At 49.9% G+C, this 20,525-nt stretch overlaps 2 protein-coding genes across 3 annotated transcripts in view; one reads left to right on the forward strand and one right to left on the reverse strand.

The window, feature by feature from the left end:
* Nucleotides 1–20,525, reverse strand: part of VEPH1 (ventricular zone expressed PH domain containing 1) — a 52,649-nt gene that overhangs the window by 25,539 nt on the left and 6,585 nt on the right. For both annotated transcript variants that reach the window (XM_053951996.1, XM_053951995.1), the window contains exons 4-6: nt 8,974–9,140; nt 7,860–8,069; nt 3,941–4,161 (exon numbers count right to left, since the gene is read on the reverse strand). In XM_053951996.1, the coding sequence (XP_053807971.1) occupies nt 3,941–4,161; nt 7,860–8,069; nt 8,974–9,140 (598 nt within the window). The remainder of the gene's footprint in view (nt 1–3,940; nt 4,162–7,859; nt 8,070–8,973; nt 9,141–20,525) is intronic.
* Nucleotides 14,106–20,086, forward strand: PTX3 (pentraxin 3). Its single transcript, XM_053951997.1, has 3 exons — nt 14,106–14,325; nt 14,806–15,324; nt 18,682–20,086. Exons 1-3 carry the CDS (start codon nt 14,178–14,180, stop codon nt 19,293–19,295), a joined length of 1,281 nt encoding a protein of 426 aa, XP_053807972.1. The 5' UTR covers nt 14,106–14,177; the 3' UTR covers nt 19,296–20,086.

Here is a 20,525-nt window from a genome sequence, read left to right on the forward strand (position 1 = left end):
AGGAATCTCTTGGAGAATCAAGGGGGATGGGACAGCATTTACTTTTTAAACTCCACCCACAGCTCTAAAACAAGTTTGTTGTGCTTCTGACTACTTCTTAGTTTGATTTTCTTTTTTTCCCCCCCGATGAACAAACATCTGAATAGCTAAATCTGTAAAACATGGATATATAAAACCACAAATAAGGGGTTTAACACAGCCCTTCCAAAGCAGCAGAGTCTCACAAGTCACACTCGCAGTGGGGGAGCCCATTAAAAACTCCCCAAACTGCACATTACCAATTGTAAAAAGCCAGGTTTTTACAAAACAACCAGAAATGTGGCATCACAAAATGCACTTTTTCACTTGTTTTGATAAAGGCAGCTCAGGATATTTCTCAGGGGAGCTGGCAAGTTTTGTCTTGCTTTGTTTTTAATTCAAGCAAGATCTCATAATATATTAACACTGAGGAGCCCTTGAAAAAATATTCTTCTGTAATAAAGACCCTTGATGTGACCTTTCCTTACAAATCTTTCTGGGGATGTAGGACAAGATTTAATTTATTGGAAAGCAGTCACTCCACCACAGCTCCCAACACTGCTCCCATTGTGGGAGCTGAGCTCTAAGGAAAACTCCTGTTCCCTGTGTAAATATGGGCAAAGCCTCAGGGCACAGAGAGGGGATTGATGGACTGATGGGCTTTGGGAGTGACAGACCCCAACCAGGGAGCCTTGGTGATCTTTGGGATTAAAAATGGTGTTTCAAACAGCACCTCTTTGTCCAGCACTCTCCTGCTGAGCTCCCATGGCTCCGTGAAGGGAATGCAAGGAAGTGCTTCTCCTAAAGAGCCACAAAATCGTTATGGTTGGAAAAGAAACGTGGGTGAATCCTATTTTCCATATGTAGAGCAGAAAAAAGTCATTCCTAGGGTGTGGAGGGTGGGCTCCTCAAGCCACCCTGCCTTTGTTGCCCCTGCTGGTGCCAGGATTGATTCCCAAGTGGGAAGCAGAAGGGCTCCGAGTGCTCAGGAGCTCTCCTGTGCACCAGCCCTGTGCCCACATCAGTGCCTTGGGAGGCCAAAAGCACAAACCCCCAGGAAACCCTCAGTGTGGCTCCATCCCACCCCACGGGGAGCCCTGGCAGCCCTTCCTGCTGGGCTCCCCTTCCAGCAACCTGCAGCCTTGGCAAGGGCACTGCTGAGGCTGCTGGAGCAGCACCACTTCACACCAAAGCTGTTTGCAGGAGGAGGAGGGTGCACGAGCTCGTGGAGAAACCATCATGCCAAAAACAGTGCAGTGCCAGGCTGCTGATGGCTTCGTGCTTTAAACCCTCTGCACAAATGCACCTCCGTGCCCAGGTGATGCATTAGCACCAAGGACATTTCTCCAGAGCAGCAGCACCGTTACCACAGCACCAGTGGGGTGCTCACGGTGGGGAAAAGAGCATCCCAAAGGGACATTAATGAAAATACAGCTGGGGTTGTGGCCAGGGCTTCACCTCTGCGCTCATGGAGGCCACAAGGTGTTCGTGGTTTGTTAAGGGAGAGAAAATCACCTCCTCAAACAGGATGGACAAGAAAGTTTGAAGAAGGCAAGTGGTGGAGAAAAGATCGTGGAGCTGTCAGCAGAATCCCAGACTGGTTTGGGTTGGAGGAACCTTAGAGATGATTCCATTCCATTGGGACCTCTCCACTGTCCCAGGCTGCTCCAAGCCCCAATGCCTTGGACACTTCCAGAGATCCAGGGCCTGCCACCCTCTGAGTAAAGAACTTCCTCATATTTAACCTAAATCTCTCCTGTCCCAGTGTAAAACCATTCCAAGCAGCCAGAGCACTGGGAGGAGCAGCATTGGTGCAGCCCCTCAAGCTCAGTTCTTACCCAGAACGAGGGCTGTGAGGCTTTCTTCCCCTTTAATTGACTACACTGCCCCTCTAGGTTGGATCAGTCCATTAAAACCCTGCATATGTTCTTTAAAAGCCCCCTGGGACTGAATAACTTGCAATTTTGGGACGGTAAGGAGCAGCAGGGCATGGCCTGGTTCTAATTATGCTCCCCAGTCCCTGCATGTAAAACTCCCTGTGTCAAACAACGCCGGGCCAGCCATGGCTCTGAAGAATTCAGCTTCCCCTTGTGTAAACACAGGAGTTTTGGAAGGAATGGCTAAAATCCAGTTGAAACCCACAGTTTAAAATTCCTGCTTTCCCTTCACAGCACAAACACTCTGGATTGCAGCTCCTTAGCTCAGTGACTGCAGCAGCTCCAGAGCTGGGAGGGCACTTCCACCTTCACATCTGGACTGGTCCCACTTCCCAAGCACGAGTCAAAACCAGCTCTGCTTAAATCAGCAGAGAACTCTCATTCAGCCTTGTCTGATTTAGCTGATACTCTGCTTGACACAGGCCTGAAATGTAAAGCTAAATACCTAAAACCTGAAAAAACAGCATTTTGCTGTGATCCCTCACAGCCATGTTGAGATAATGAGGGCACAGAGGGTTGGGGAGTGAATGAAATTTAAAATAAATTAAAAAAAAATAAATAAAAGCAAGGAGAAGATAGAGAAAATAATCTGTAACCACACTCACACAGACAATGAAGTTTCTACTCTTCAGCCAGTCCTTAACAAAGAGAATTTTAGCAAGAAACAACCAGATTTTGATGAAAACCTTGTTTTTAACTGGGTTTTCTTAGCAGCTCTAGAGATAAATGTTAAGCACAGAATATAACAAGGAATAGGAATATCACAGTATTTTAAAAACCAAAGTAGTTTTTCAACCATAAATGGAGGGACCACAATGGGCTGTGAATGCCAAGGGCTGCTTTCTGCTGAGGTTCTGCCACCAGGTGAGGCTTGGGCATTTCTCACAGCCCTGTAGTCAGATGAGGGGCTCTATCTGGCTTCCTCTCCTTTCTCATTTTCACCTCTCTCCAGGACACCAATAATTTGTTTCTCCACTGACCTCAGTGTTTTGGCTCCACTGCTCCCAGTCTGGCTGCAGGGCTGGCCTGCACTGTCAGGAGTTTTCTGACACCTGTGTTCCATTTCTCCAAAGAATCACTACTCCTGCGTGCCCCCCTGACCTACTGCAGGATACACAACTCTAATTCTAAGTCTCTCACTAATTAGAAGTGACTGCCACCCTGTATTTAAATAACATTCCTATCCTCACCATGATGAACACAACACTTCAACCTTAGGATGCACAGCCAGAGGCAGCTGGGCAAGCAGAGCATCTCGCTGTGGATGCTTCAGAAATTCTTTTCACACTTTTTTTTTTGGTCAAATCTTCATCAGGGAGCTACGCCAGCCATTGTTCTCATCACCCTCAGTGGGCAGTTTCTAGAATAAACTCACTGATAATTGTGAGGCCTGACTCCACCGATTTGTTTTTAATTGAGGCTTTTTTAGCTTGCTTAAGTCTACTTATCTGGGGCATGGCTTTCTGCATGGCAATGGGAGTATATTTAATGGGAATTTTGGTGCCTCACAGTGATGCCTAAAGAGGCTCCATGGAACAGAGGCTGGGCAGAGTTAAAGGAATAAAGTAGGGATTCATTAAAAGGCCTCCAAAAGAACTTGGGCAGTACAGGAGCCCGGCTGTGGCTCTGCCCAAGATGGACCCTGAGTCCTGAGTTTTCACACTTTTACAAGTTTTGGTCCATTTCCACATTGGGGTTCAGTGCCCAATCCCAGCTCCAGGTGCTGCAGTCCCACCCTCCCAGGTTGCTCTCCTCCATTCCCTGCTGTTTGCACTTTTGGGGCTGGAGCTGCAGCCGTGTCCTTGGTTCTGGGGCTGGAAAAGGATTGTTGTGTGTGCCTGGGCTGTGAGGAGAGCTGCTGGCACTCTGTGTGGAGTTCAGAGTCACACACTGAGGCAGTGCAGAGTCTGGAAAACACAAAAGCTAAAACTGAAGGCAGGAGCAGAGCCCAGGGGAGGGCAGGGGCTGTGTCAGAGCAGCAGTACCTGGCTGCCGCCGCGCCGTCGGTGCCGAGCTGCCGCGCCAGCAGCTTGGCGATGGCAGAGAAGCTGTTGCTCATGCGATAAATGTCCCTGCTCTGGGCGCCCAGGATGCTCGAGAAGGTGTCGGTGAGGCTCTTGATCTCCAGCAGCAGCAGGTGGTGAAAGGAGTGCTCCATGTTGGCCAGCTGGTTCACCAGATAGAGCAGGGAGGTTCTGGCTCGCTCCTGGGCAGCGTGGGGAGATAAGAACAGGGCTGAACACATGAATTCTTTGTTTGCTGTGCCAGGGGCTGTGTGTGCTGGCCCTGAGCCACCGGCCCTGGGGAAGAGTGCCTGCCCCACGGTGACACAGGCAGCTGCCTCAAACACAGTGTATTTGTGGTTACGCTGAAGTGACTTTTGTTCCTCTTGGTGTTACCTAACCCGGCCCAACTCAGGACATCTTGTCTCCTCCTCAGACCTAGAGCCAGATCCCTGAAGGCTCTTTAAGGGCCCTACATCCTTCTGGGCTGGTAGATCAGCCTGGCTCAGTGATCCGGGCCCCAGCAGCACCAAGCTCCCCTTTTACCTCTGATGAGTCTGGCTCAGCTACTTCATAAAACCAGAGAATGGCTTGGAAGGGACCTTAGAGACCACCCAGTCCCACCCCTGCCATGGGCAGGAACACCTTCCACAGGCTGCTCCAAGCTCCACCAACACCTCCAGGAATGGGGGACATCCTGCCTGGATCTGAACATCTCCAGCTTAGGGCTCCTCTGTTAGAGTTCTCCTAATTAGATTGGGTTCCACAGTCCTAAAAACGCCCAAGTGGGAAATCAGTGGAAAAACCAGCAATTAACTCAGGAACTCCCCTCGGATCCTTCACTGAGAGAATCCTTTTACTCAGGGAAGCCCACTTGGTCCTCAGCAGATTGATGGAGAAACTGGGAGATGTTTGGATTTCAGCCTGTGCTGAAGCACAAACAAAGGCAAAAAACCAAACAGCTTTCTTCTTCCCAAGGGCCAGCAGGGAGCTCATGTGCCATGCACGTGCTCTGGGCTCTGCAGGGTCCCAGCCCCATTTCCTCCTCTCTTCTGGGACCTCGTAACCAGAGAGCAAAATCTGCTGAAAGTGTGATTCCAGATCCAGCTGGGCTATAAAAATACCCGGGAGACTTTGGCAGGACATGGCCCTGCATCACGGGCAAGACTTTTTTTGAAGAGCAAACCAACGCAATTCAAGGAAAAGCAGCTCTGCTGCGTCGTGCCGTGACAGAGATAAATGGGAAGAGTGGATCAGACAAATTGCACCCCTTCAGCCATATGGGGGAAAGCTCCAGCTACACCCTGGGCTGGGCTGATGTGACCAAGGAGCTTTTTCCTCAATGGCTTGAACGAGGTTGACTTTTTGGTGCACAGTTACTCATTTATTTGAAAGCCGATCCTTCCTCCAAGAGATAAACAGAGGCTCAATTAACATTTAAAACACATTTTTTGTTTTCTAAACAAACTGTGCAGCAGACTAAATGGAGGAGCAGTTTTGACCGTTTTCCTGTCACTTTGATCCAGCTGGAGAGTCTCCAGCCATGCTGAAATGCTGCTACTCGCCTGGAGTGAGGTAAAAGAACAATAAACTCGCCTGAGTAATATAATATGTAACTGTTATACAAAACAAAATTACAGCAAAACAGCTCAACATGAAAGCAGCCCCTATCCCTGCCACAGTTCTTATCCAAAATGTTGCACAAAGCCTATTTGGATGCACATAACCCCCTGTTATTTCAGCAGTGCCTGTTTGATGTAGTCGTGTATTTTCTCGTAAGCAGCCCTTGCATTTTATGGCATTACATCTGCCAGAAGGTGAAGAGCTAAAGCACAAGCAATGAGGTGTGGCAAAGTGTTGTGCTTTTTTCTTAAAAACAGGTTCAGGAGACTACAAAAAGATCACGAGGCTTTCAGAAATAACTCCAACTCCCAGGTGGTTCAAACCACAGGGGAAAAAACTAAAGTGTCCGACTGCCCTGAGGCCCAAGATGATTTTTCATTTGCACAAGTTTATGGTTAAGGGACAAGTTCTGACTTCAGCTTGCCCCCAAGAGTGTCACTGACACCAGCAGATGTGGTGTGTGTAAACAAGGGGCAACCTTTCAAATCCAGAGCTCTCCTCTCTCCCGGGGTCCCTGGAAGCACAAGAGGCTTTTTCTAGGAGCCAGCAAGGATTGGCTGCTCAGATCCACATCGAGGGCTAAGCCTCAGTCCTTGCCACCTCTTTTCCCCAGGCAAGCCTTCCAGTGAAATAAAACATCAACAAATAAAGTTCCAGCACTGCCATTGATGTCTCCTTGCCCGCTTGTTTTGCTTGGCCAGGCAGGGGACGCCGATCCCTGTCTGAGAAGTGACAGAATATCCACGGCACGCTCGTGTCAGGACAGGGAAGAGGGGGACAAGGGATGAGGGAGGGTTTGGGAAGGCCCTGACACGGGGGCTGTGAGATGAGACCATCAGAGGCACACGTGGGTTCCAGGTCTTCTCCAGCCTGGCAGATTTTATGGGTCCATGATCTCACCTGTGCTCAGGAATCAGCCCTGGAGGCATTTCCTTCTCCTCTTAGGTGAGGTGATGCTTTTTGTAAGACCAGCTTAGACAGGGTTTGGAGCAGCCTGGGGTAGTGGAAGTGTGCCTGCCCATGGCAGGGGAATGGCATGAGCTTCAAGATCCCTTCCAACCCAGACCACTCTGTCATTTCAAGATCTTCCATAATTCAGAATTAGTCACACTGCCTAACCTTTTGGAGAGCAAGACAAGAGAGGAGCTGTTGATCTCCTGGTGGAACATTCACCTCTGCCACCCTTTGTGTGTTGTCTTTATCCCTGTTTTTGAGTCTGGAGCACAGGGTCCCTGGATGTCAGTGACAAACACAGCAAACAAATGACAAACGTGTCCTCCCCAGGGGCTGGGATGCTGCTGAGCCAGCAGCTCCCTAAAAAATCAGACTCATGGCATGGGACATGGTGAGAGCTTTCTCAACATTTACTCCAGGGAGACAGGACATTAGTTATTCAGTGCAGGCTCTACTCAGTAGATGGGGGTAGCCACATAAACCAAGAGGTTAAAAACACGAGGGGAAAATACTCTTTGAATCGTGTCTTTGTGAGCTTTTCTCTGGTGTGTAATTCCCAGCACTACATGGAATCCAACAGGGCCACTTGGTTCCTCGCTTATTCTTGGTTTGGTATAAAACAATCACAGCAACAAAAGGCAAAATAAATAAATTCAGCCCCTTTGAAGTAGCAGAACTCAGCGGAAATGGAGCCTCAGAGACACCCAGATGGGGAGAGCTGGTTCAACACCCCAAAACACAGAATCCAAATGAAATCCTTCAGTTCTGAGCCCAGCTGTGCTCAGCTGAGGATTGGCTGGTTAGCAGCCGTAAAGTTTCTAGAAAATGCTGACACTCGGATACTAAACACAGAATTAAATGTGGTCACCTGCAGATCTTATAAAAGTAAAACTTGCTGGGGGATGGAAGTAAACAAGGAGAGAACAAAAAACTTCATTTGGCTCCCAGGCCTCAATGGGATTTTGGCTCCTCTTTCCACACAACAGAAATAAGATTTATGAAGCCAAACCAAATCTGGTTTTGATTCTTCTGAGATAAATTTAATTTTACATGAATATAAAGCTCCAGATCATTAGAAACAGCAAGGATGGTATCTTCCTGTGCTGCTCAGACACACGAGGCCCAGCCAATACACACCCAAATTAATTGCCAAAGGGAGAAGGACTGGAGTAAGATCATCTTTAAGGTCCCTCCCAACCCAAACCATTCCATGATTCCACAGCAGGGCAGTTGGGTTACTAGATAAGAAAAACTTGATTGCATTACTTTATACAAGAATAAAAGCAACCCCAAAGCCAAGCAAGGCTTTTGTTTCCCACCTTACCTCATCGAGATGTCCAACAGCTCCGAAGATCTTTGCTGTCTGCCCAATCAAATTGGGAAAACTCTCTCCAATTTCCCTCAGCGTGGGAAGGAAAGGGGCCAAGGCTGCAGGTTCGTAGCTGGATATTTCCAGAAGGATGTTTAGAATCACCTCGCTGTGGTTGGGGTCCCTCAGGTGTCCAAATAAAAACGGCAAACACTCTCTCAGCACCTGTTAAAAATCAGAAACAAATTGGATCTCTGTTTCGAATTGTGAACACCAATAACGAGAGGAGATACAACCACCAGAGTGATAAAAATAAGCCACCAGACTTTGAGTTAATAGAAGTTTTCCACCCTTGGTGACCTTTGCATGGAGCTATCACTGAGGTCAATCCAAGTTCAGCTGAACATATGGAATAAGGGTAAGCTCTGCTTTAAAATATGGCAGTTATGCATAAATAAGTAAGGAAATGCCCAATTTAAAAATAAAGACCAAAAAACCAATTTTACCAAATATTTTCCCTGCTCCGGGCCACTCTATATTATATTGATTAAAATAACATAAGACTCAGCCTTCCTCAATAATACTTGTAGAAATGTTTGGGTTCCACCAGAAACTAAACAATGTGACAAGGTCAGGGGGGTAAGACCTTCACTGCATAATAAATGACACAGACATGGGCCATAAAAACCATAATACCCTTCTTCTGATTTTTTTTTTTTTGCCTCTTTTTTTTTTTTGTTTTGTTTTTTTTTTGGTTTTTTTTTGGTTTTTTTTTTGTTTTTTGGGGATTATCAGTTCTCATCAGTTCCTAAATAATTTTAATTGTCCTTGACATGGATTTTAATACAGTTCATGTACACTGACAGAAACACAGTTATGGGAATTCACACTCAGCTGACAGAGCAAGAGCCAAAAACATTGGAGACAAATGGTTTAACCCAAACCTTTTGGTCCAGCAGAGTCTTTGCTCTGTTCTCCTTATGTCTAGGTGGAGAACTTGGGATGGAATCAGAGAATTTACAGGGAATTAGCACAGGAACCCTGCGTGGTGCCATTCCTCCCTCGCCCAGCCTGTGAGACACAAACCCCCCGAGAGGAAGGGCAGGGCGATGTGCCCGGTGTGGTTTACCCCCAGTTCTCTCTTCCTGGCCACGGTGTGCAGGAGCCTGAGGAGGTGGAGCTGCTCGGGAGGGTCCAGCTGGGCCATGGGTGCCACCAGCTCCCGCAGGCGGGCGTGGATCGGCTGCGGCTGCTTCTCGTAGAGCGCGGGCAGCACCCGCAGCAGCATCGAGTTCCCTGGGGACACAGCAGGGACAGCGTCTCAGGCTGAAAGATTTACCTGGGGGTGTGTTCTGCCATCATCTGCCAGAGTTCTCTGCTGCTCTTGGGCAGTGTTTCTTTATCCCTCCCATTTTTAATCTTCCCTCCAGGGGATATCTCCTGTTAATGGGCCATTAATTATTAATTATCTTCTGCTCACGGCCAGTGAGTGTCCCTGCATGGCTGAGAAAATTCCATCATCCCATGGGGAGATGCTCTGCCCAGGGGAGGAGCCAAGCATTCCTACCTGGATCCAATCTGACCTTGGGAACAGCACAGCAGCCTTTGCCCACTGCATTCCCAGAGGAGCAGCTTTCTGCCCCACTGCATTCCCAGAGGAGCAGCTTTCTGCCCCACTGCATTCCCAGAGGAGCAGCTTTCTGCCCCACTGCATTCCCAGAGGAGCAGCTTTCTGCCCCACTGCATTCCCAGAGGAGCAGCTTTCTGCCCCACTGCATTCCCAGAGGGAGCCCAGGCCCATCTCCAGCAGCCCTGGAGCTCCAGAGGAAAACTCCAGCCTTGTCCAGGATCCTGCTCCAGCAGAAGCATAGCTGGCACTGCAGGAGGGCTGAGCCCCCATGGAATGGCACTGCTGCCACCACCCTGACCCACAGCCTGCCAGGGCCTGCTCTGACTCTGCCAGGGGTTTGTTTTCTTTTTTGTACTATTGCATTTGTATTTTTAATTTCCCTAATAAAGAACTGTTATTCCTATTCTCATATCGTTGCCTGAGAGCCCCTTAATTTCAAAACTATAATAATTTGGAGGGAGGGGGTTTACATTTTCCATTTCAGGGGAGGCTCCTGCTTTCCTTAGCAGACACCTGTCTGGTGAAACCCAGACAGACGGGCAGGGACAGCTGTCAGTCGGTGCCCAGCACAGTGCCCAGCTCTGGAGAGAGCAGGTTAACCACCACAGAATGGTTTGGGTTGGGGAAGTGTTAAAGCTCATCTCCTTCCACCAGGCTGCTCCAACCTGGCCTTCAAGGATCATCAGCACAAAACCAGGGAGGCATAAAACTGTAGAAAATTATATATTGGGCCAAGAAACCAAATAAATTATCAAAATAGAGCAAATCATTGCAGGCGTAACATCACTGTGTAAAAAACCCCAATAATTCCTATTAATTATAATTTTATTTCTGAATATCATAAGAATGATGCTTAATGAGCTTTCAGTTTTGGATGATACTCTGTTGAGTCCTAGGCCAAACTAAGTGTGATTTCAATTAACAAAGAAACAAGAGAAGAAAGAAGGAGAGAAACGACAAAGAAACAACAAAAACAACAAAAGACAAAAAACTACAATTCTCCTTTGCTGAGATTTAGATTTTCAAATTAAATAAGCATCATATGGAAGGAATAGTTGGCGAACAGAGAACTAAACATGCATTTGAACAGAAATAGTTAAGGATGCCATTTCCAGGAATAGAAAGGAGCCAGAGAGAGCCAACTGCAGACAGACAGAGATATGCTAAACCCTCTCTCACACGTTTTCTTAAGATGTCTGTGCATAATTCAATTTGAAGCCCAGGCTCAAACCAAAATACATAACTTCACATCGCAGTACATGCCTGCCTCAATGGATTTAAGTTTCACTTGAGCAACATATGGAAAACATCTGCCTATTGCAACCTAGCATGGCTCCTTTTTGTAAGCCCTTGGAAGTCCTCACGGCCTCTTTGGATTTGGTTTCCAAGAGGAATCGGATCTCTGGCCTGCTGCTTTTCCTCCCATTTACATCTGAGCCGGATAACTTTGGAAGATAAGCAGATCTGATCACGGATGGTAGGATAAGGATATTTGGGTTCAGACTGGAGCACGTGGGGCTCTTGCCAGATACAGAAAATGCACCCCAGGACACGGCTGGGTCTCACAACCTCCCCCTGAGCCAAGAAACGAGCGCATAACTCAGGGCAGGTTCAGACAGCTCTGAGCCCAGCAGCTCCTAATGATCCCTGAGGGTCCTTCTCCTTCGGAGGAGTGGCTCTCCACTCCAGCCAGCCACACTTCTGCACCTTGTCCTGCTTGGAGAATCCCTGGCTGCTTCCAGGAGGCTGCTCTGAGCCCCCCGTGCTGCCCCAGCAGTGCCAAAGGTCAGACCCCACTCCCACCCCATGGACATGGCAAATGTATCTTGTTCTGTTCTACACAATCACAAAGGCCAGGGGCAAAGGAAAGAGATTTGCTGATGAATCACCCTGAAAAGGTGAGCAAACTGCTCCACTCTGGCCATTTTCTACCCACGGTCCCTGGGCTCTTCCTGATGTTCCCAGTGGATCTGAATAAAAATGTCACCACTAATATTCCATGGGATTGATGCCAAGCACCAATTCCCCCAGAGGGAGAAGCTGGGGATCAGGAAAGGTTCTTCCCCCAGAGGGTGCTGGCACTGCCCAGGCTCCCCAGGGAATGGGCACAGCCCCGAGGCTGCCAGAGCTCCGGGAGCCTTTGGACAGCGCTGCCAGGGACGCCCAGGGTGGGATTGCTGGGGGGGTCTGTGCAGGGCCAGGGGTTGGACTGGAGGATCTTTGGGGGTCCCTTCCAGCTCAGGATACTCAAAGATAAAAAGGTGAGAGGATGGATTCACAGGAACTTTTCTAGACTCATGACATAGTTCGAAATGGAAACATTTTGTACCGAATACACCAAAAATGATTTTCTCTCCACATGACGTCGTGCTTCCAGCACTAAATCCTCTCTTTGTGCTTGCCCTTGCTTAGTTTGCACTGGGAGTTTTCTGCCCACATGGAGCAGAGCCCTTAAACTCCAGTCAAATTTCAGCAACGATTGCAAAAGATGAAATTCCCGTATTCCTGGACAAGCAAATTTCCTCCCAGCTATAGAAGTGTGGTGGGAAGGAATCCAAGATGCAGTAACAAAAAAAAACAGCTTTAAGCAAGGAAAGACACCAACCTGAGCCATGCTATTGCCTAAGCTGGGATGTCAGGGATCTGGAAGGGAAGACTGATTATTTAGTCTGGCAAAGGAGCGTTTGGAGCGTGGGGTGTATCAGAGGAGTGATGCAATCACAGATGATGGGCTGCAGCCACCAAACCTCTCTAACAAAAAATACTTTGTGCTAGAGCAGCTTTCTGCAGCAAACACTGCTGGGCTGATATTCCCTAACCAAGATAAATGGAAAGCAAAGGCAATCAGAGCAATCCCCTCCCTCTGCAGCGAGATTAAAGTGACCTCACTGACATGGAATTGCTTTCAAGTGAAGAACCTGTGTGTACACATGTAAATAATCCCAGATATCCCAGTTTAGGTCTGTTCTTCAGAGACCTCAAGGAAGGGCAGCAGGCACAACCCAGTTGGCCACTTTCTGGTCTTTTCATGTTTGAGGTAGCAGGGGATACTCAGAGCTGTTTGTTTGTCACATCTTTACGGGCTCTGAGGGGATTTATGCACACCCAGCTCCCCAACCCCCTGATTCCCAGAGCTCGGGCAGCCAGAGGTGATATCGGGAATTCGGAATATTTCACTTGTTCCCAATCTTGCTTCGTCTGCCTCAATCTAAACTAAGAGCCTGCAAATGTTTGTTGTGTGAGAATGGAAGAAACATCCCACTCAACTCCCTCAATGCCTTCCCTCCCTCTTCCTTCCCTGCCACCCTGACCCCCAATACTTTCCAGATTAGATTTGCCCACCCTTCCCAAGCAGACCACGTGCTGGGAACGACACGATTGCAGCACACGGTGTCCCACAGCTGGGGACACTCCATGGCTGCACAAGAGGCAGGGAGGGAGCCCAGGGGCGTGGTGGGGTGGTGCCAGCCCTGCACCCGTTCCTGGAAAAGGGGGCCCCGAGCTCCAGCTCTGCCCATCCCAGCAGCACAGAGAGCTCGGGGACAGCGAGGCCCCTGGAGCACATTGCAGTGTCCCGTGGGCAGATGGATTCTCACGCCAAAGGGAGTTTCCAAAGACAAAACTCAAGCACCGAGACTAATTATTCCCCCGGGAAACCTGACTCAGGTTTGGCACATACCTACTGGGAAATCCTGGAATCATTTAGGTTGGAAAAGGACCTCCAGGACCAGAGTCCAACCTGTGCCCAATCCCCACCATCCTTCCCAGGGAGGAATTCCTCCCCAGTATCCAAGGCACAGGTAGTGCAGGTTTGTATAAGCAAAACCAGAGACACAGATGGAAAGGGAACACAGATTCCAAGTCAGATGTAATTACAGGAGGGTTTTTTTTTTTGCTATTCTCTGGATATTTCATAGCAATACACAATTTGTATGAGATCATCCCTAATCTCACCCAAGCAAAGCATCTCTGACATGATTAATGGCCTGTTGAACCAGTAAGATTGCAGATTTTAAACCAGATTAATACAAATAAGACTTAGGCTAAATTAATCTTTCATCCAAAAGCACCTTTTGCTTTTTCAAAGATAACAGACACAACTCTGATTGTGCAGCTGCAGCTCCCAAAACAGGATACAGCACTAATGGAGCAATGGTGGTGTAAGTGCTAATTAGGGCCGGAAAAGCAGGACCCTAACAAGTTGGTAGAACTCCTTTAAAGCTCTCCTTTATTGCTTAAAGCAATAAACTGTTGGTATCTAATAGAATTTATTATACAGCAGTGCCTAACTCTCCAAAAGAGCTGCACTATTTAGCCAAACCACACACGTGCATCCAAACCAACTCCAGGTAGGTTTATTTTTCTACCAATCCCCTCCAGAGCCCTGGCACGCACCGAACCTTGCAGGGAAGACTTTTCTGTTCCACAAACGACACAAAACAACCCAAGCGACTCCGCCCGCGCAGCCCGAGCGCTCCGCACGTCCCAATCCTCGCTGGGGCCAGCACGGCTCTGCCTTTGGCCAGTCAGAGCATCCCGCAGGCAAACCTGGAGGGCTGGGATTGAGCGAGCTGCCCGCCCCCTTCCTTCCCTTCCCTTCCCTTCCTTCCCCTGCCGGCCAAAAGGCAGAGCAGGAGCGCTCCGCTGGCCGCTCATTCATTCGGGCTCTGCCGCAGCTCCTCGGAGCCCAGAGCGCCGGGACGATGCTGCCCCGAGAGCTCCTGCCCCTGCTCGCTCTGCTCTGCGCTCTCAGCGCTTCTGGCTCTGCCGTGGATGAGGACGACGACTACGAGCTCATGTACGTGAACCTGGACAATGAAATCGAAGGTCCGGCCCCTGCGGCTGAGGAAGGTGAGTAAAAAAAACAACTGAATTTAAGTGCAGAACTGCCTTCGGTGCTGCCTAGCTCTTGTAAGAGTTACCACTGCGAACATGATTTACTTGTTCCAGAGGGAGAAGCTCGTGCTCGTAGCAGTGGATTGTTTTGGGTGTAAAGGTAAAGCCCTCGGATGGGCTGCCTTGGGCTGTGCTTCAGGCTCTCGATTTCTCAGTTTTCCTGAGAAAGGCTCTTGCTGTCCCAGGGGTTTAGGATCTCTGTAATCACACCCCTGCACTGTTCTGTCCCGACACAGAGGGAAAGGCACTGGCCCCAGCACGGCAGGGGGTTGGAACCAGATTGTCTGTAAAGTCCCTTCCAACCCAAACCAGCCTGAGTCCAGGACTCTGTGCCAGTCTGGAGGACTCAAGCCTTGCACAGAGCCAGATTTTGCCAAACGCTGCCGTTTAGAGCTCGGTACAAAGGAACAGCAACATCTGTACCTTCCCTTCCAGCTGCTTCGTGCGACTGCCAGCGGGAGCACAGCAAGTGGGACAAGCTGTTCATCATGCTGGAGAACTCGCAGATGAAGGAGAACATGATGCTGCAGGCTCTGGATGAGCTCCCCAGGCTGGAGCTGCAGACCCTGAAGGCAGAGCTGAGCCAGCTGGCCACCACCCTGGCGGGCACCTTCGCCACGGTCACCTCCCACGTGGTGTCCCAGGTGGAGCAGGTGCTGGTGAGGAGCAGGAACCAAGCTGAGGAAGCCAGGAGGCTGCAGGAGTCGGAGCAAGGGAAGGTTCTGGAGCACGTCCTGCAGCTGAGCCACAACGCGTCGGTGAGGCTGGGCTGGCTGGAGAGCGCCTGGCGCAGCAGGGCCCAGGAGCAGGCCCAGGAAACAGCTCTGCAGCAGGACAAAGTGGACGCCAGAGGGGACAACCTCATCCTGAGCTCGGTGTGGAAGGAGCTGCAGCAGACCCGGGCTGAGCTGAGGGCGTCGCAGCAATGGGCAGCTCAGCACCTGCTGCCAGCAGGTAAGGCAGGGTGAGAGCTCTGGGGAGGCCACTCCAAGCTAACAGGGATCCACAAACCCCCTCCTGGGCACCTCCAGAGCAGCCCCAGGAGCAGCAGGGCAGCTTTGAACAGGCTGTGTGTGAAGGGGAGGGGGGGAACCCCAGAACTGGTGGAAAAAAGAGGCACCGAGCTTTCCAAACGTGGGATCAAAGAAAGGTTTCACCAGGGCAGAGCCAGCCAGGATCCCACCTCCTCCAGGCTCTCCCAGATCAAAGGCATTGTCAGAGAGCAGCAAATGTATTTTAGACATCCCGATTATGTTCTCTCACCTCTTGCCTTCCCAGCCGGTGGCTCCTGTGCGTTTGCAGCAGTCACGGAGCTCTCCTGTTCTCCTGCACGTTCCCACTCCTTCCTCCTGCACATTCCCACTCCTTCCTCCTGCCCCACGAGCATCTCCTCACCAGCCCCGGTGTCCAAGAGCTGGACACGCTGCTGCCAGCCAGCCAAGCACACTTCCAGGGCAGGGAGGGCACATTCCCCGCATGCCAGTGGGAATGTTCTGCCCTGAATATTCCCACTGGCACAGAGAAACCAGTAACCCCTGCTGCTGCTGTCCGGGGGATTTTTCCCTTTCCAAAACATTTGCGCTGGGTGGCTCTAGGAAGGTGGGCTCATAGCTCAAATCCCGACTCAGTTTTTCTGTGCAGGGCAAGGAGACGCCCAAAAAAGCAGCAGCAGCAGCTTGGGTGTGGCAGAGCAGCCCCTCATTTGTTGCAGAATCACCGTGTGCAAGATGAACTGCACTGAAATCACCCTGCCCACCAGCGAGCTCTCGCTGCCGGGCTTCTAACTGCTGCTTAATGGCTCTGCTTTCACAAATACAAATTATTGCCACCTAAACCCCCCCAAAATCTACCCCCGCAGGGTGGGTGCGTAGGAAGGAGGGGGTGCAGCATCTCCCGAGGGAACTCTCCCATCAGGGAGCAGAGAGGAGCAGTAATTGCTACAGCCAAGGCAACAAAAGCCACAAAATTGTTCACATCAAAGCTTCTACAGCCCAACCTGAGCCCATCCCTTCATGCAGGGCGGACTCAGCTTTAGAAGCAAATTGTTTTCACTGCTTTATCACAACACCTCAGAACGTTGGGATGAGGTCTTTGAGCACATTCCTCTTTTACCCAAACACAAACCTTGCAGAGAGCATGATCTCATTCCTTATCTCCCTGTCCCCCAGCCAGCCTCAGCAGCTCCTCTGCACTAGGTGAGAGCAACAAACTCGATCTGCATTGAGGATCATCAGTGGAAATTCAGTTTATTTCCACTGGTTCCCACATGATTTTACACAAAACAACCATACTTGTAAATTTAAAGGCTACATTTTAAGTAATTCCAGAGTATGTCTCTGGATTTTTTTTTCCAAGGGAATTTTTAGCAACTGACTTTAATTTCTCACATCTTGACTTACTGCCAGCCATACTCTTGAGGGATTTTCTAATCACACTTTTTTGTTCTTCACTGAGGCTGGTTTTAATTTTGTTGAGGCTTTGATAATAAGAGCCTGAAAGCCTGCTAATTAAAAGCTTTTTCACAATAGTGCTCCTAAGTAGCATTTTAAGGAGAATCCCCAGCAGTTGCTCACTGACCCTGCCCCTCCTCAAAAGGGTCAATAGGAGATGTAAAATCTGCTCAAAGCTGGAGGGAAGCAGCCCATGAAATACCACGGCAGCTCAGTCCTGGAGGGCACAAAGAGTCCTTCATTCCCCGGAGCAGAAATTTCCACACACGTTTTAGACATTTCAGATCCTCCAGCTTCTTTGAACAGGAAATGAAGCAGCTTAATTGGAGAAGGGGCTGCTTGTTCCCTCCTGTCACCTTGGATATTAACTTAGGTGCAACCAGGGAACAGCACAGAAACCACCAGAAATGTCTTGGCTTTACTGACCACCAGTTGCTTTCCCAAGTTGCATAAATTTCTGTTAGTGGTTTTAGCGAATCTAATTTCTATCATCAACACTTTGGTTAATTGGATATGAAAGAAGAGCTGGTTAAAAAGTATGAATTGTGTCAATTTCCCCCGTTTAACCAGTGCCCATGAGAGCTCCTGACCCAAAAATCCTAAAGGCAGGGCCAGGAAAGGGAGTCATGTAAATTAAGGAAGCAAGCCCATCTCAGCATGTTCCTGCCAACATTTTCTGCTTTTCAGCAGCTCCTGTGCCCTGATGTTATCCATGGCACAGCCTCCCAGCAGTTCCCTTCTCCAGGCACAGCCTCCCCCCCATCCTGGGAATGCCACAGTGTCCAAACCTGCTCCTTGAGGGGATCCCTGAGCCCTTCCCTCAGCAGGATGTTGGGATTTTCACTACTCCACACTTAGAACAGAGGATAAAACATCACGAGGGAGGGTTACCCAATTACCTGGCAGAATTACCCAATTCCAGGGGCTGACAGAGTCCCTCTCCCAGGGGTGGTGCTCCATTCAGAGCTGGGAAGCCCAGCTTCCCCAAAGGAGGCAGACAGGCTGCATTCACCCTTTGGGTGTCCCAGGACTGTGCAGTGCCCCCTGTGCAGGCAGGGAAGAGCCAGGAGATTCCTGCAGCTGGATTATCCCCTGCCACAGCGCCCAGCAATTCCTCCACCAGCTCTGCCAATCATGCTGGGGTAGGTTCCTGCATCCCACTGGACGAGCTGAGCTCTCAGCTCCCTTTGGGAAGCCTGGAAGTGAGCACTGGATCAGGCATTGGGACAGGCTGCTCAGAGGAGTGATGGAGTCCCCGTCCCTGAAGTGCTCAAAAGTGGGTGGAAGTGGCACTTGAGGGCCTGGTTTAGTGGTGAGCACAGTGGTGCTGGGCTGGCAGTGGACTTCACAGAATCATGGAATGGTTTGGGGTGAAGGGATCTTAAAGATCATCTTGTTCCAAGCCCACCTGCCATGGCAGGGACACCTTTCCCCATCCCAGGTTGCTCCAAGCCTCAGTGTCCAGCCTGGCCTCGGACACTGCCAGGGATGGGGCAGCCACAACTTGGTGATCACAGAGGTCTTTTCCAGCCTTGATGATGCCATGCAATGCCAAAAGCCCCAACTGTGCACATACAAATAAACCAGCTCTGATTTACCTGACAATGGTCCCAACTGTTAACCAGCTCTGATTTACCTGACAATGGTCCCAACAGTGCACATACAAATAAACCAGCTCTGATTTACCTGACAATGGTCCCAACAGTGCACATACAAATAAACCAGCTCTGATTTACCTGACAATGGTCCCAACAGTGCACATACAAATAAACCAGCTCTGATTTACCTGACAATGGTCCCAACAGTGCACATACAAATAAACCAGCTCTGATTTACCTGACAATCTTGTGAACCTTTCCAGGCTGTGAAACGGCAATTTTGTTCCCCATGCGCTCGAGGAAGATCTTTGGGAGCGTCCACCCCACCTCTGCAATGACCCTGAGCTCCTTCACTGCCTGCATCTGGCTCAAGGTGACCGAGGCCTTGGACAAAACCATCGTCTTCTCCTACGGAACCAAGTTCAACCCCTACGAAATCCAGCTGTACCTGAGCCGGGGCTCGGCCGTGCTCGCTGTGGGCAGCGCCCAGCACAGGCTGGCTGCCACAAACGTGGTTGTCCCCGGGAAGTGGCTCCACCTGTGCGGCACCTGGAGCTCGGAGAACGGATCTGCATCCCTGTGGGCACAGGGGGAGCTGGTGGCCAGCGGCTGGGACGTGGCTGGGGCTCACACCATCCCCGACGGGGGCGTCCTGCAGCTCGGCCAGGAGAAGAACGGCTGCTGCGCGGGAGGGGGCTTCGATGAAGCTCTGGCCTTCTCGGGGAAGCTGACCGGCTTTAACCTGTGGGACCGGGTGCTCAGCGCCGCCGAGGTGACGGCCCAGAGCGCGGGGGACACCTGTGGCACCCGGGGCAACGTGGTGGGCTGGGGGGTCACCGAGGTGCTGCCCTACGGAGGGGCCCAGTACGTGTCCTAAAGCACGGGGAGCTGAACGGAGCCAACGTCGCGACAGCCAGAGCTGCGGGAGCCCCTGCCTCTGGAATTCCCCAGGAACATCAGCGCTGCACGTTCACTGTGGAGATGGGATCGACCTCTGCCTGCTGTCCTGGAGAAACCCTGGAAGCACAGCCACGGAGCAAGGCGTGGCACTGGGAGAGCTGCTCCCAGGGTCAGGCAGATCTGTCTCTCCAGTGCAGGGCTCTCTGATGTGTAAAGTCAGGGTCACCACGGACATTCAGGAGCCAAATGGAGCCCCCGGCATCCCTGCTGAGGAAAATCTGACCTGGCTCTGAAAAACAGAGCAGCTGTGGCTGCCTCTGGATCCCTGGCAGTGCCCAAGGCCAGGTTGGACATTGGGGCTTGGAACAACCTGGGACAGTGGAAAATGTCCCTGCCCATGGCAAGGGTTGGGACTGGATGAGCTTTAAGGTCCATTCCAACCCAAACCATTCCAGGCTCCCTCCAGGCTCCTCCAATCCTTGGGTTCTGTAGTGTTAATGTGAATTTTACAGAGGAACCACCCAAATCAAGAAATGTGTTGTCTATTAATCGTTGTTAGTAATGCGTAGACTCTAAGAAAGCTAGTTCCGTGTTTAAAGCATTATTTATGCCATGGATTGATATAAAAATAATATTCCCCATCATAATCTGACGTGACATTGGGAGGAAATGCAGCTGTATTATATTGTACATTGACCTTGTGATAATTTTATTGAAATTATTTTTGTAAAGTTGTTTTGTAAATAAAGATACTTTACTAGACTAAAACTCTCTGCTCTTCTCATAAACTAAAATTCTGAACCAAGTCCCCAGTGGAGCATTTGCCACATTTTGAACCATGCAGTTTTAGCTGCTGATAGAGAAAACATCAGTAGCGACACCTCAGAGGAGCAGGGACCCCATGCACAATCCTGGTTTTAAGGTACATTTGGACTTGTTTGCTGTCCTCAGGGGGTTTGTGCAAGATAAAATTGCTGTTCAGTGCCAGTGATTCTCTTCTCTCTCACAAAACTTATCCCAAATCCCCTAAAAGTACAGCAGCAGCTGCAGAGAGCCAAGGACCTGCTGATGATTTTCATGTAGAAAACAGAGCACAAGCAGAGAATGAGGAATACCCTACTCAGTGAGCATGTAACCATTTACAACAAGAACCATTACTTGCTACCTGTTGAAGCCTCTGAAGAAGTCATCATGAGGAATGTCTTAC

This window comes from Vidua chalybeata, chromosome 10 (assembly GCF_026979565.1).
Source record: "Vidua chalybeata isolate OUT-0048 chromosome 10, bVidCha1 merged haplotype, whole genome shotgun sequence".
NCBI classification, from domain to species: Eukaryota; Metazoa; Chordata; class Aves; order Passeriformes; family Viduidae; genus Vidua; species Vidua chalybeata.